This window comes from Cataglyphis hispanica, chromosome 2, assembly GCF_021464435.1.
Source record: "Cataglyphis hispanica isolate Lineage 1 chromosome 2, ULB_Chis1_1.0, whole genome shotgun sequence".
Classification (NCBI taxonomy): domain Eukaryota; kingdom Metazoa; phylum Arthropoda; class Insecta; order Hymenoptera; family Formicidae; genus Cataglyphis; species Cataglyphis hispanica.
Window position 1 is genome coordinate 5,810,865 of NC_065955.1, and position 15,880 is coordinate 5,826,744.

The following is a 15,880-nucleotide window of genomic DNA, read 5'->3' on the forward strand; positions in this document are numbered from 1 at the left end:
GACACATCGGCGAGCCGTGATTAAAGAAAAAAAAAAGAACGGCCATAAGTAATCGGAGACTCTTCCGTGTTTTTCTTTCAGGCCGTGAAACTGGAGTCGGTGCATCCAGGAAGGACGCGATACCTTGTCGTCGTCTCCTGCACGGGAAGGCAGGACGAGGAGAGCTGCCTTCTCGGTATCGATTGTCACGCCAGGGCGACAGTCGGTCTCGTGCTTCGAGTTTTGGCCGACACCGCTATCACTCTCGATGGCGACGGGTAAGTCGAGATTGTTTTTTTTTTTTTTCCTTTTTTTTCCTTTTTTTTATCACTATCTCTACGCTTTCACATCGCGAAGAACATTAATATGATCTTGCTTTACTTTCTGTAATCACAGCAATTAGAGCATCTCAGTGATTACTCGTACGAATAGTTTATTTTTTTATTTTTATTTATTATTTGTTGTATAATTAATTATCTACTGTAATGAGATATTGAATAATTAGCTTATATCTTTATAAGGAGTGGTTCAGAATTTATTTGAATTTGCTATATATATATGAAAGGATAATAATTCTCTAATTATGTAGGACAATATCCTTTTACTTTTTGTTTTATGATATATATATTTATGTATTTAAATTCCATATCATAAACAAACGTGAAAATTTATAATAACATCTAATGAAATTTCTCAAATAACATCTTACTTTGACGTTTAAAAAAAAATTGGACTTGTAAAACATGATCTATAATCATATATATATATATATATATATATATATATATATATATATATATATATATTATCATGATTTACAAGATTATCATGTTTTACAGGAGTCCATTAATTTTTTTTTAAACGTCAAAATAAGATGTTATTTGAGAAATTTCATTAGATGTTATTATAAATTTTCACGTTTGTTTATGATATGGAATTTAAATACATAAATATATATATATCATAAAACAAAAAGTAAAAGGATATTGTATTAAAGCAGGAATGTCCATGCACAATAACTGCGGATAAACATCGTCATTTTATTACGTCATAGTGTGAATATGCATTTGCAAATGCAACAAAACGTAATGTTATACCGTATGGTGACTTTGGTATCAGATGTCATCCTTCTCTGAAATTGCAGACAATTAAATGACAGTTAGATTAATTGTTGGTTTTGTCACAGATCGTACCGTGGGTATATCTCGTATGAAACTTTTTATTGTAAAAATATTAATGTGTATATATAATTAATGATAAGAAAAAAAAATTATTATCCATCTTATCTACGTTAAAAAAATTATTGACATTTAGAATATTTATTTTTTTTTTTCTCTTTAATTTTTTATGGACATTTTCGTATGGAAAACGTAGATTAAAAATTTGTAATAATTATATCAGATATCCTACTATAAATTATTAATTAGTGCGTTTCCAATATTTAATATTAAACATTTTTTACATTGGATTTTATAGATAAAATTTCTCTTGGCACGAAAACCATTTGAAATTAATAGAGGATAAAATTTTATTATTCAACACTTTTATGCTTGTATATATTACGCGCGTTTTAGAGTTTTGTAATTTTTTACATTAAATAGGCAATTATATCTTTTATAAAATCTCTTTACCTTTAACTTTTTATTTTCTTATGGTTATAAACGCAGAATGTAAATCTGTTGTACTTATATAAGATATTCTGCCATAAAATATTAATTAGTGCGTTTTTAATGTTAAATATCTTGGATTTTAAAAATGACATTTTTCATGATATAAAAACTATGTGAAATTAAGTGAAGATAAAATTTCATTTTCATTTTTATGCTCGTATATATTATGTGCGCTTTAGAACTTTATATTTTTATATTAAATACACTCGCGCGATAATATTTTCTATAAAATTTATTAAGTATATAAAAAAAAAACAATTATATATAATATATACATATAAAGTTTATTTTCAAGTATCTTTTATCAAAGTTAAATTTTTTAATAAAAAAATTAGTGTCTGGATATAAAGAAGATTCTCTTTCGAGACATTCCATGTAGATCGAATACATTCTATCTGATTGAAATTTCCGATGATTCAGACGTGACGCTGACATTGCGCTGCTTTATATCCGGCAACAGGATCGATCAACAAATATTTTCAAAGCACGCTAGTGTACGCTTTCTAACGGCTGTGCCAACTTGTCTAATTCCCTCCACTTTAAAATGACTCACTGCCACAGCTCGCCAGACGTTCAGACTGAATTAGTTGTACTGATAATTAGCCGAATGTCGGCAGCGGCTGCATACATGACATGAAATGAAAGGAGAGTATTAGTGGGCGTAGACAGCGATACACTGTGAGTGTGTGCGTGTAGACTTTGTATATTATCTGCTTACCCGTATTACTATAATGTAGACAACGCAACCCACGTAGACAATGCTTATGCATATATGCATAAGCATTTTCATTCCTTCTTTCTCCCGTTTTCAAAGTGTAAGTTTTGTTCGAAGAAGTATGGAAAAAATTTAATTTATTACATAATTAATTATATAATAACAATTTAATTATATAATAATTATATATTATAATTATAATTTTTTTTTTTACGTCACATTATTGTGGCGCCTTATTCAATATCTGCGTCTGTAAAAATGTCTCAAAGTATACAGGATGGACTTTGGGCATTCCTTTGGAATTTTAATACGATTCAGGTAGAAGAGCGGGAAAATTTATATTTTTTTGTAAACTACTATTGTAAAGTCTCTCTCTTTCTCTCGCATAATCAATTGCGCGTTTTCATTGCAACCTACTCGACATAATATATAACACCTCCTTCGTAAAGATTAAGAGCGAAGGTCGCCACCGCTCTCTCGGGCGTAGGGAAATGGAGCGCATTACCGTAAGGCAACACGCGTGTTAGGGAGCAAGGCACTTGACAGGTGAGTACCAAGGTTGTGCGATGGAAGGTCACGACATAACTTGCGAAATCGAGACGCCAAGTCAAATTGTACAATTCAGCATGATTGTCTACTGTCTACTGCATCTACCGCAATATTACAATGTGTGAACCATACACACACACACACACACACACACACACACACACACATCTTCAAAAAGAGAGACAAGCTTGTTATAAATAGAAAGTTAAGTACAAAGTTTAATGTTAATTAAAATTGATCTCAAATTAATGAAAAATATAATTGTAAGAAAATATATTTCTGTATTTTAAATACAGAATTATTTATATTACTCGAGACAATTTTGATATCAACAATAGAAAGATTATACTGATGATTTGATTTAATCAATCAAATCATTTGCTATAATGTATACAGAAAATATGTATGTTTTTTTATCAATGAACAATGAAATTTAAAATAATTGTGCATTTGTACTTATTTGGATAGTTGAAAATTTAGGAAAAAAATTGAGTAAAACTGCAGCATAAAAGATAACACATTTCCGATTTTATCGCCACTTAAATATGTTAGGGGAGATTCTTTTGAGTAATTTCCTGCAAGAAATAAACGGACGGCATTGGTTTAGAAAATAGAATAAATTAAAGTTTTGCAGTTTTAATGTTTTTTCTCAGGTATTATAAAGTAATTGTAGGAAAAATAAAAATTTGTGTACGTTGTATTTGTTGCGGAAAAAGCCGTGGAAAAAGTGTTTGTTTACATTCATAGGATAAGTACGGATCATGGATATTTTGTCAATAATCGATTTCATCTATTTTTCGCAGTTCGTTAACGCTTTCAACGTGGGACTATATGAATTTCTGACTCATATTTTGAAAAATATTATTTATTGAATGCATGAGCGGAGGAGGGGCGGAACCCCTGCACCTCCGAAAAAATTCTAATTTAATCCAACCCTTTAAAACTGAAAATAGGTTTGGATTAAATTAGAATTTTTTCGAGATGGAGGTGCTGAGGGAGAGGCTCCGCCTTTCCTCTACCCATATATAAATATCATAAACAGCCTTTTTCAATAAAAAAATTATTATTATATAAACTTTAATTTATCAAACTTCAATTTGTTATATCTTCTAAATCAATCTCGTCCTTCTTTTATTTCTTTCGGGGAATTATTCCGAAGAACTTTTTCTCCAACATATTTAAGTGACGGTAAAATCGGAGATGTGTTACCTTTTATGCAATTTTTTCCAAAAATTGTGAGAAAATATATTTTTAATACAATTTTATAAATTATTTCTTGAAATAATTTTTTTATATTAAGAGAACTCTGAGATTCTGAGCACTTAGGAGAAATGTTGCATAAAATGCCAGGCTGAAAGTGCTAATCTGCGTAGAGATAAAATTACATAAAATAATGATTGTTTACATGATTATTTTTTCTCGTCGACATAATACATGATCTCTATTTATTGATAGCTATCTACTATAAGAACACAGAGATAACAGTTTTATAATCTAAAACGACAGTCGAGGCACCGATATATCGGAATGTCGCAGTGAAAGGGTTAATAACCGTAGAATTTTCGTGTCAACGGCGACGTTAATAAACCAACAAAACGATCTCTGTGGCGTCTGGAACGGTCTCTCGAAGCTTGCAGTTTTTCACGCGATTAGAGAAGACCGGGTCGACACTTTGTCCATGGCTTTTCCCGATCGTCGCGGGCGCGAAAAGTCCACCCACGCGGAAGCACATTGACTGGGCGATGCGCGCTGCGGGGCTGGCCTTCGCTCTCGGACGAGCGATTCTCGCGAAATTAACGATGAAGGGACGGATGGACAGACGGACAGGCGGAGATATGCGTGACTAAGGGAAAAGGAGAAAGAAAAGGATTCTCCGGGTACAGGAAAAGAAAATGAGCGCGAACGCCGGTCAGCTCGCGTTCCTACGATGTCGATGACCCTCGAGGCGCGGACGATCATCTCTCTTCTTCGTCTACGGCTCTTTCTCCTCGGCGTCTCTCCTCCTCTCGATGCGGCTGTCGCGAGAACTCGCTAGAGTTCTTTTCCGCCCATTAGAGTCGCGCGGATTCCCTCGGAATCGCTCGCTTTCTCGATCGGTCGATTTGAAACGCTATGTTTGTCGCCGGTTGCAGCGCAACAGTCTTGGCTTACTTAATCTCGAGCCAGCCACTCTCTGTCTCTTTCTAGGCTACTGTCTTATAACTACATATAATGAAGTATACCAAGTATAGATAAAGAAAATTTAGTTGACCTGTTAGTTAACATGTTCAATGCCGTAACGGCCGCGGTTCATCGGCTTCATGATAGTATCTTATTGACATACGCATAAAGCGCAACCGACTGTATTCGGTAAATTACATGTGCCAGAGAGCAAATTAAACGAAATGATTGCGAAAGCTTGCGTTCATTTTTCATAACGCACAATTTAAGCAGATTTTTATAAATTTAATTTTGGAATCTACGCGGCGTTAGTAAAATCAAATCAGCTGACTCAGTTTTGGTCATCAATCAAACAGATTAAACCTTCATGATGCATTTTATTTTTTCAAAATTTATTAACGTCACACAATCTAATCACGATTCAATATATAAGAAAAATTATTTTTTTTTTTAATTTTTTATTTTGCATAAAATTCAACATAAAACTCAAATAAGATAATTATATTCATCTATGATATTTCTAAAAATTGGTCTTTTTATTTTAAAATCTTATTACATATATATATCTTACGTAAAATCTAAATAGGTTTTTCCAATATCAAGAATGTCTATTCCCAGGAAAATTCTCAGGAAATTTTTTTGTATCTGAAGAAATCAGGGAATTCTGAAGGAATTTTTTAAAAATTTTTTCTTTGATAATTTTGCTCTTGTATTGTAAGCAATAGACAATCTGCCTATAAGCCAAGTTGTGAAGTATGTGTTTAAAAATATATTATAAATATATATTTATCTGTGTTTATATATTCAATATCTTAACAAAATATTACAGCATATTTTCTTTATTTTAATTTTTAATAATTAAATATGAAAATATTATACAAATTAAAAATTTTTATCATATCAAAAGCTATTCAGTTTTTTTCAGTACATTTGTAAATTTAATACTTGATACTTAAATAACTTTGTGTTTTTCCTTTATATGAGTGAGAAAGATTAGAGAACCCGTATAATAAAAAAACTTATAGGAAATTGCATCAAAATATTTTCTTTACCTGAAATTTTGAACAAAAATACCTGAAAAATTAGGGAATTCTTTACAAACTTTAAGTAAACACCCTGTAATAATTTATAAAATCGAAAAACATTAAATTATGATGTTATTATAAGAGTGTTGTAGAGCGATACAATGCTGTATCGAAATCTCAGCCGAGAAACTTTCTTTTTTTTTTTTACTCCATGTGGTTCAATTTTTCGATCGATGCAATCTCGAGGAAGCAGAAAACCAGCCATAAAATTCGTCTGTTGGATTTTGTAGAGGGTAACTGTAATCGGCGAGAGAGACGAATTACGATCCGAAAGCAGAGGAAGGAGGGCATTCGCTTTACGATGCGCATGATAACGGTGCGAGCCGGGTAATTTCGGAGAGAGATTGTATTTTTTCTGTTCCTTTTTTCTCCTCCTCCAGAGAGTAAGAGATCTGTACATGAATCTTCGATGCTGTTGTGTGCAACATACTGAAATTCCGAACCGCGAGGCATTTTTGCGTAACTGTTCGCGATTGCGCGTTTAACGCTCGCTGCGGCGATTGATATAATTCTTCTTCTGTTATTTGATCGCTTACGTAATTGCAATTTATCGCGAGCAGTTTGGTTGCGTAAAGCGCAAATTTTGGAATCATGCCTTACTGCATTGCTAACTGCTTTCGCACAACCAACTGTATGCACAAACAATTTAAAAGTATCAAATATATGTGTTTAAATTATTAGAAACAAATGTCAACCGATTTATTAGATGAAAGTTTTATAATAAAATGTTATAAAATGACAAAATTTTTGCCAAAATCTTATTCGTATATTTATATTATTTTTGTGTGTTGAATTAATTGTGTTATTATACTTTACACATATATTTAGATGCAATATATTGTGCATCTATTCAAATACAATATAATTTTTATTATAAAATAATATATATACGTAACTATATTATAAAAATTTAATTTTTAATTAAATTAAATTTTTTTACCAGTTTTTCAAAGTTAATTTTTGATTGTTTGCAAGTCAAAAACTATGGGCATGTTAATATTATGACAGACTACATTAAATAAAATTTAATTTTGTCTTTATAATATTTATATACATATATGAACGAAAATATACTTTCAAGAGGTTCCATATAACATGTGATGACGATGACGAACGCGAGTACCGTTTTCTTTCTGGAAAAGATGATCGTGGAATCGAAAATGATTTCTCGGAAGTCTTGTCTGCAACGATTTACGAATCGCGATGCTCGCGCGGCGCGATCTCATTTACATAATATGTAATTAATGGTTATGCGTTTCTTCCTCCACGCTCACTCTTTTCATGTCGTAATCGCGAGAGAATTGCATTACCATTGCAGTTTTGAAGCGGCGATCGTTCGAAATCATGACTTTGACCACTCATCAGATAATCTATTCAATGTTGAATCAAGAAGAATATTTTAATTTGCCCTTATGTTAAAACTACATTGAAGCAAATTTATAATAGAAGCAGCTTTGGGAGAAAATTAGTTTATATATTTAGATATTTTTAGAAGAACTCTAGTAAAAACGAGTAATGTCAAAATCACTTTTCGTGTCACCTAATAACACTGGTCGATAAAATGAGGTCTTTTGTTTGCCTTAAGTTCTATCAAGTTATTTTTGATAGATTTTTTATCGTTGATTCGGAATCTAAAAATAGCGTATCTCAAGTTTTTCAGAAATCTTAGTCAAAATTGCTAAATTAGGCATTTTTGATACTTTTGCATGAGTTATATTTTTCGACGGGGATCTCCAAGAAGTGACAGTACAAAATGAGATCAACTCATTTAGAATGGAGCATGCAACGATTCAAAATGACGTATCAAATTTTTGAAAAAATTCAAACATTCAAATCATGGAAGTGGGTTTCGTAGTCGCTAGTATGAGAGATTTCTTACAAAACTTAAATCAAGTGTCATGCCGTATATGTGATTTATATGACGCATATCTTTAAAACTCCAAGTTTCAAGGAAAGAAGTAAAAAAAATATTTCATTATTCATCATTTATGTTATTTTATTCTTATGTTATGCTATTTTTTATTAAATTATAAGTTATTTTAATATATAATAAATGAAATAAGAACATCTTATAAAACAAAGTATTATTGTCTGTCTCATTGATAAAATGGAACAATACTTTATATAAGAATAACCATTATTCAGTACATGGTTCCTAAAGATCATGGCGATTTCATTTCCGGATTTCTTATTTTGCAGGGGTTTCAAGGTCAGCGTTTGCGGCCGTCAACATATCTTCAAGCCGGTGTCCGTTCAGGCCATGTGGTAAGTCTGCATCTTTGATAAACGAAACTGGTTTCGCAGCAGCGTAAAAATGGAACGAAAAAAAATAGCGGCACTGAAACTTTTTTATGTTTTGCGTAACGGCTGTTTAATACGTGCTATAGAATAAGCTTTTCATATTAAATTGGCGGAGAGTCGCTGATGTAAGGCACAACGTTAATTTTAGTACACTGTATATATGATGTCAGAATTTTTATTCCATTTTTTCCTGCTCGTTAAATAAAATAATTTTGATTCTTTTTCTCTCTCTTCCCTTTTGAGGAATTATTAAACTTTTATATAAATATCTTTTGTCGGATATCTTTTGATTGATAGTTTTTCAAGGACAATTGATCGATTATTTGCTGGATGTACAAAGATGATTAATATTGATATTTTCATGAGGAAACAAACAGCGAACCACGCGATGTAGCGTTGTCTCTTGTAGCATTCGATATCTTGTTGGTTACGCTAGGCGAGCTATGCAATTGGAAAAGAAGAATCATTGTCGCAGGTTTAACAACCGTGGCTAATAGATAATGTCGATGTAATTACACGACAGATGAGATCCGAGACGATTGTCGTTCGCGAAAGATGCGTCGAGCGAACGCGAGAGAGTTTCAGACATACACGCGAACAGTGAAATTCTTCATCCAATTATCTTTGAATTAATATTCATCACAGACGTAAACGTAGAAATAAGTAAAATTATTAAATGAGAGAAAGAAATGTTTATAAATTTACTTAATAAATTTTTTATTAAGTAGATAATAATTTTTTCGCTTTGCATAATCCATATTCTCAGAAAAAAATCGGATAAAAATATTAAATAAATATAACAGGAAAATAAATACATCTCGATAACGTGCAACTTGTAATTGATACTCGAGATGGATTGGTTTATGAATTTTTCTTTGACATGATTTAAAAATATTTTGGTTATACAACAATGGGAAAAAACTCAAAATTAAAAAAAAAATATATGTTTCTTACGTTTACACTGGTTGACAAATCAAGTTAATAAATCTAGATTATATAAAAAAAATGTAAGTATCACAAAATAATATGGTTTTTAACATCTTCGTAAAAGGAAATAATTGTAATTAATATTTTTCGACAAAAACTTTGATCGTAAATATGAAATTACAAGAAAAAAAATTTGAAAAAGAAAGAGAGAGAGAGAGAGAGAGATGATATTTGTCTACAATTTTTAGTAAATAACTTCTAAACGAATAAGTGGGTCTAAATCAAGTTTCGCACAAATATTTATTAGAGTTTTCCTAATATATGTGAAAATTTTTATTTTATTCGCAATTTTTTTTCCTTGTCAAATTTGTCAAGTCCTACAATACGCGATTTTCCATAAGAATCAATACTAACTTTAAACTTAAATAATTTTCAAACTGTTAAGAGTATTATGCTCTGATTTTGTAGAGATATTCAGAAAAAAAGAGTAGAAGAGTCTACGAAATATTTATGCTTTTGTCAACAACATTTTGACATACAACATATAATACATGCTTAACAAGCGAGATGGTTTTCAATCGAGTTCTGGATACCGTGTGTCAAATCATAGTCTATTTAAAATTTCTATTGTGCGATGCTTTCGCAATGCATGTACATACATATATAAATACATGTCCAATACAACGGCAATGAAGTCTGCGATGCATGCATTCGGGGGTGGGAAGATGACGAAGATGTTATCGATGCGGAAGAGGGCTCGCGAGCGGTGCGAAAAAGAAAAATTAGGCGTGGGCCGTGGCTTAATTGGTCGACATCACAATTGCCCGACTGGACAGCAGGAACTTTCTTGGCCGCCCAACCTCTTCCGGTATTGTATTTTTCAGTGCAGGCGAAAACACTGCCGTCTCTTCCCACACGAATCGATTATATTCAATCGTCTCCTCTGTTGAATTGTCGCTTTGTTTAATCAGCAAATTGTCCGGAAATTATTTCATCCAATTGGATCACTGGAAAAATTATATTCAATTTTCACTCACATTAAGATCGCCTTTTATTTTATATACAACGAATCGTATAATTGAAGATTTTATAAAGTAATAAAAAATAGCTTGTCGCTAATTATTACCAATTAAATATGAAACGAAATTTCATTTTAATCATACTAAAACATGTACAAAGCAATTTGGATATTGAAAAATTTATATATATATCTCGATTGCTACTCTCTCAATTAATCAAAAATTAATTGACAAATAATGAGAAAAATTATAAGCGCACTTTTTTTCTTAATTTTAATAATTATCTAAGTTTATTCTATAGCACATATATTGCATATCTGAATTGAATACATCGGCTAATGACTATCAGAGTAGGCGTCATCTCCTTATTCGTCGTATTCGCGTGACCTACGACTTCAGATTTGTTATTTCTGGCACTGCCGTGTGTCTTGGACGATGTGTGCCTGGATTATAAATAGGCTTGCCTCCAATCTCGTGCGCCACATGCATTAGCGTTAACTCGTGTCGATTTTTGTAAAAGCGGCGATCGGCTTGGCGTGCGTAGGCGCGAACACCTTTGATATCGGCCGCAGTGTGAATTTTCGTAGGTGTACGCATAGATTAATTCGCAAATTGATTTGCGTGTTTGTATGCACTCGTGTCTCGAGATACGATGCTCTCGCAACGGTATGGAAGAAGTAACAGCGATCAATAAGCACGAATTTTGGAAATGGAAGGTATGAAAAGAAAAATATAGTATTACAAATATTTTTTTATTAATCAAAAAAAAAGAGAGAGAAGATAAAAAAAAATTAAATTTTTGTGTCAGTTTTACTGTTTTTTTTTTTTAATCTTTATTTTTATTACAATTAAATATAAATTAAGAATGAGTTTACTTAAAAGTAAAAATAAACAGAATGAGTTTAAAAGTAAAACCGTACGTTTTCGTGGAAATAAAAAGGCTTTTAAAAATGACTCTCTCTCTCTCTCTCTCTCTCCCTTTCTCTACGAGTTAATATTTAAAATTCAACTTTACTAAAAATGACAATAATTTATTAATTAATTTTGAATAAAATCGACAAGAATGAATGCATTAATTTTTTTAATATGTCCTGCATATATAAATTTACGCGAGGGATCAACCGCTGCGACGAAAACGCTTGTCTCACTATAAAATTATCACATTTCGAAGATTGATTATAATGCGTCGTAATGCGTTTTACATCACGAGACGAATGCCGCGAGACGTCGAGACTATCGTCGGTCTCCTTCTCGTCGACGTCGACGACGTCGAAACGTCATCGTCGTCGTCGTCGTCGTCGTCCTATTTTTGGAGAAGCCTCGTTGCTCTCGACCATCGCACACCGGGGTGGGGTTGGTTACGACCATGGACCATCGCCCGCGCCATTTATGGGCGCGTCGCGACGCATGGTCACTCTTTGTCGAATTTTGCCACGTGGTCGCGCGTGATACTAAACAAACCCCCTTCGGGGATCATGTCGCTTCCGCGTGCGTATTTTTTACAGGAAACTATATTTTCCCGCTTGATTTTTTACGTAAGAGCTCACGTGGTTCTAAGAATTATTATTTAATTTTGTTAAGTTTTATAATATTAAAAATAATTCTATTCTATAATTATATGTATAATGTATGTTGCTTACGAGACTTTTTGGAATTAGAATTTTATTTATTATATTTTTATAATATAAAAATTGAGAGGATTATGATAAGAGCTCATTTCTTTTAATATTTATAATATATTGAAGTATTAATAAAAGAGAGAGAGAGAGAGAGAGAGAGAGAGAGAGAGAGGAGTATTTCTAGAATATAAAAATTCAATTAGCAGATACTAGCATTTAAAATTTATAAGTAATATGTATGTTATAAATGTATTGCTGTAACATTAATATTTTATTCGTAATTACTTTTAATTATTAGATATAAATAACAAATATGATATAGATATTATATAATGAGATGCATTGATTATAAGAATTTAGCTTCAAAATTTGCGGTTTCAATTACATCTCATCATTAGTATAATACAGAGATTGTCTACTGTTGCAAGTAGATCCCTTGTTCTATAATTTTTTTTTTTTTTTTCAAGTATAAGATGATATATATAAAGGAACCGCGATCTTTTGGCTTCCGTTGGGCTCGTGTGGGTGGTCGGTCTCTTCGCAGACGCGACTCACATATATAAGTAATTGCGAACGAACGCACTTATATCGCTTCGACTTCAAAGCTTTTTTCGTTACAGACGGTAACCTCCTCCCCGATTCTAAAACTTGTCGTCTCTCGGTGTCAAGTGTGAAATATAGACGAGCTTGGTTCAACAATCTCGATATCTTTTTTGCTACACGATATAAATATACACATAGGAATGCTGATGTTTGTCTTTAATTATTTTTCATTCAGGGTATCTACTCTCTGAAAAAAACATGGAAAAAAACCTGAAATTCTCAGAGAACTTTTTTATACCTGGAGAAATCAGAGAATTCTCATGAAATTTTATTGGGATAGGGAATTTTTTTTTAAATCCTCTCTTTGATCATTTGCTCTTATAAGCAGTAAGCAATGAATTATGTGTTTAAAATTATTATAAATATATATGTATCTCCATCTATATATTTATGTTTACGAACTGCAAAATTAATTAATGTGTTCTTGCATCATAAATATGAAAGATTTCATAAGTTTAGCTAATTTTACGAAGTTGATGAGAGAATGAAGAGAGAAAGATTAAGAAAAGATGTCTCTCTGAGCATATATTCCATATTAATAAATAAATTTTATATTGGCCAGAGATCACACTTATCTTCTTCTTTTTATATACATAAGGTGTAACTATAATAATAAATTTTTTTATTATGCTGAAAATATTAAAGGATATTTTAAAACAAAAAAAAAGGTATTTTGCGAAAAATTATATAATTAAAGCTATGTTAAGATGTACACTAATTATAAGACGTACACATGTACATCTTATAATTACATAATAAGATATCTATCTCTTACATTTTTACTAGATAAAAGTTATTATCCTGTCATTATTATCCTACATATGAGCGGACGATCCGTGATTTAGTTTTTGTTTTGATTCGTGCAACTTGTCAGACAGGCTTTCAGGTCGTAGCGATGTCATAGCGATGAATGTCCAGCAGTATAAGTGTACTTTTTATTTTCCCTCGATCGCACAACATTTTCCGTGTAAAGATTCTTTGAACGACTTCAATTAGTCGATCTGTGGATGAATTCGCGAATACGCCTTCTCTTTAGCGATGTATGTGTCAAATATTTACAAAAGCATGAAAATTTTCCAGACTGTTCTACTATTTTTTTCTGAGTATCTATGTAAAACCTGATTATTCATACATTCTCTTAACTTTGGAAATTATTTAAGTTTAAAGTTAGTATTGATTCTTATGGAAAATCGTGTAGCTCTTATTTACAATTTTGACAAAGAAAAAATTAACGAAATAAAAATTTTCACATACATTAAGAAAACTCTAATAAATATTTGTACTAAACTTAATTTAGAGCTACTTAGTTGTTCAAAAATTATTTAGTAAAAATTGTAGAAAAATATTATGTCTCTCTCTTTCTTTTTCAAATTACTCTTTTTTTTTGATTTTTGCAGTTGATTTCATATTTGCGATCAAAAATTTTTATCATAGATAAGGAAAAATATCAATTACAACTGTTTTCTTTTACGAAGATATTAAAAAAAACATACTATTTTGTGATACTTTAATTCTTTTTATAATCCGGATTTATTTGATTTTTTAATCAGTATAAACATAAGAAATATGTTGTTTTTTTTTTAATTGTGACATTTTTTTGCTACTATTGTACAGCCAAAACATTCTTAATTCGCGGCAGCTCATTAATCAACGAGGTGAAATTTAAATGTATAGTAAGAGGCTTGTACGAAGGCGCGATCTTTTATAGCTCCGGCAAGGCAGGAAGCCTTCTCGTATCATCGGGAATCAATGAACTTCAAGTGGACAGCCGGTCGGAACCGGTTTCCGGCCGGATGACGAACACGAGAACTCGAAATGACACCTCGCTCTATGATGAGGCTGCCGGTTCTCATACGGCGTTTCATCGATGAGATCGCCACGATAATCTCATGAACATATCTCGAGATGTTTCCAGAGGAATCGGATTTGTTTATTTGATATATATTTTTGCGTTATGATAATTTTTTTTTTTTTAATAATATCCAATGAATATAAAAATTGTATCTATCTCTGTTTATATATTGAATGTCTTAACAAAATATTGAATATATAGTTTATATTCTTTATTTTAATTTTTAAGCATTAGAAAACTTGTGCAATAAAAAACCTATTAAAAAAATGTTTAAGCATTAATTTTTAAGTATTAGAAAACTCGTGCAATAAAAAACTTATTTTAGGAAATTACACCCAAAATTTTTAAAATATTTTCTTTACCTGGAATTTTGAACAAAAAATACCTGGAAAATCAGAGAATTTTCAGGGAATTTTTTTACAAAATTTGAGTAGACATCCTGTATGTATTTTTAATATACATATATATTAAGCTTTACATATATTATGTGAGAGGAGGATTAAAATATTTAATTAATGCATCTAATCTTTAGTAATTTTTAATCTTTATGATTTAGATATTTATTACATTAAATTATACATTAATTATTGCTAAATAAACGTTTTGCTAAATAAAATTTTTAATAGAATTCGTATGAATAAGCAGGATTAAAGTGCGAAATATATAAGTCGCAAGTTCTCATCGAAACAATGTCGATAACAAGCTCTTATCGTCGATGCGCATGAATGATCCCGCTACCACGAATGATCTCGCGAATGCGTTTCCTCTTGATCGCCGATCACGATCTCTAAAAGACACCGGTGCGAGAGATGCCGTCAATTATCGACGAGATTAAGCGGTCAACGGCCGGTTCAACTTTGTTGCTCTTTGCTTTATATTTCGTATTCGAGGTTGTCGACTCCGATTCGCGCGTTTTCACTTTTTGTCAGAGAAACCACCGCGCCGATTTCAGCGTAAAGTCGCTTTCACGTCGTCCGATACTGACGCGATTTATCGTTGTCGGAATAGTCAGGGATATCCTGTTACGTTTCTTATGCCTGGAAAATTGGTACTATTTTGTTCAAGCACAAAGTGCCAGGTATGTGCTTTCAGGTATGATATAAAAGTGAAACATATGTGGATATTTCTCCCTCGAAGAAAAACATCAAAACATTCGTGTTATAATTCCACCCATCATTCTATTTCAAATTAATCGCAAATCAAATTAGTACGTCACAGTTTTTATTAAAAAATCATTATACACTCGAATTAATACTATTCAGTAGTATAGTTATTGATTAGTACTAATTCGTCTTGCAATATCGGATTCTGATATAAAATTAATTTAATAAAATAAATTCAGTAAATTGAAATTAAAAATAAATTTATTTTATAGTTGTTTGATACATATATATATAGAGA

General features: G+C 31.5%; 1 protein-coding gene across 4 annotated transcripts in view; it reads left to right on the forward strand.

Annotated features, from left to right (window-relative positions):
* LOC126858946 (protein phosphatase Slingshot) overlaps positions 1-15,880 on the forward strand; it is a 121,905-nt gene that overhangs the window by 79,925 nt on the left and 26,100 nt on the right. For all 4 annotated transcript variants that reach the window (XM_050609695.1, XM_050609694.1, XM_050609696.1 and 1 more), the window contains 2 exons: positions 82-257; positions 8,358-8,423. In XM_050609695.1, the coding sequence (XP_050465652.1) occupies positions 82-257; positions 8,358-8,423 (242 nt within the window). The remainder of the gene's footprint in view (positions 1-81; positions 258-8,357; positions 8,424-15,880) is intronic.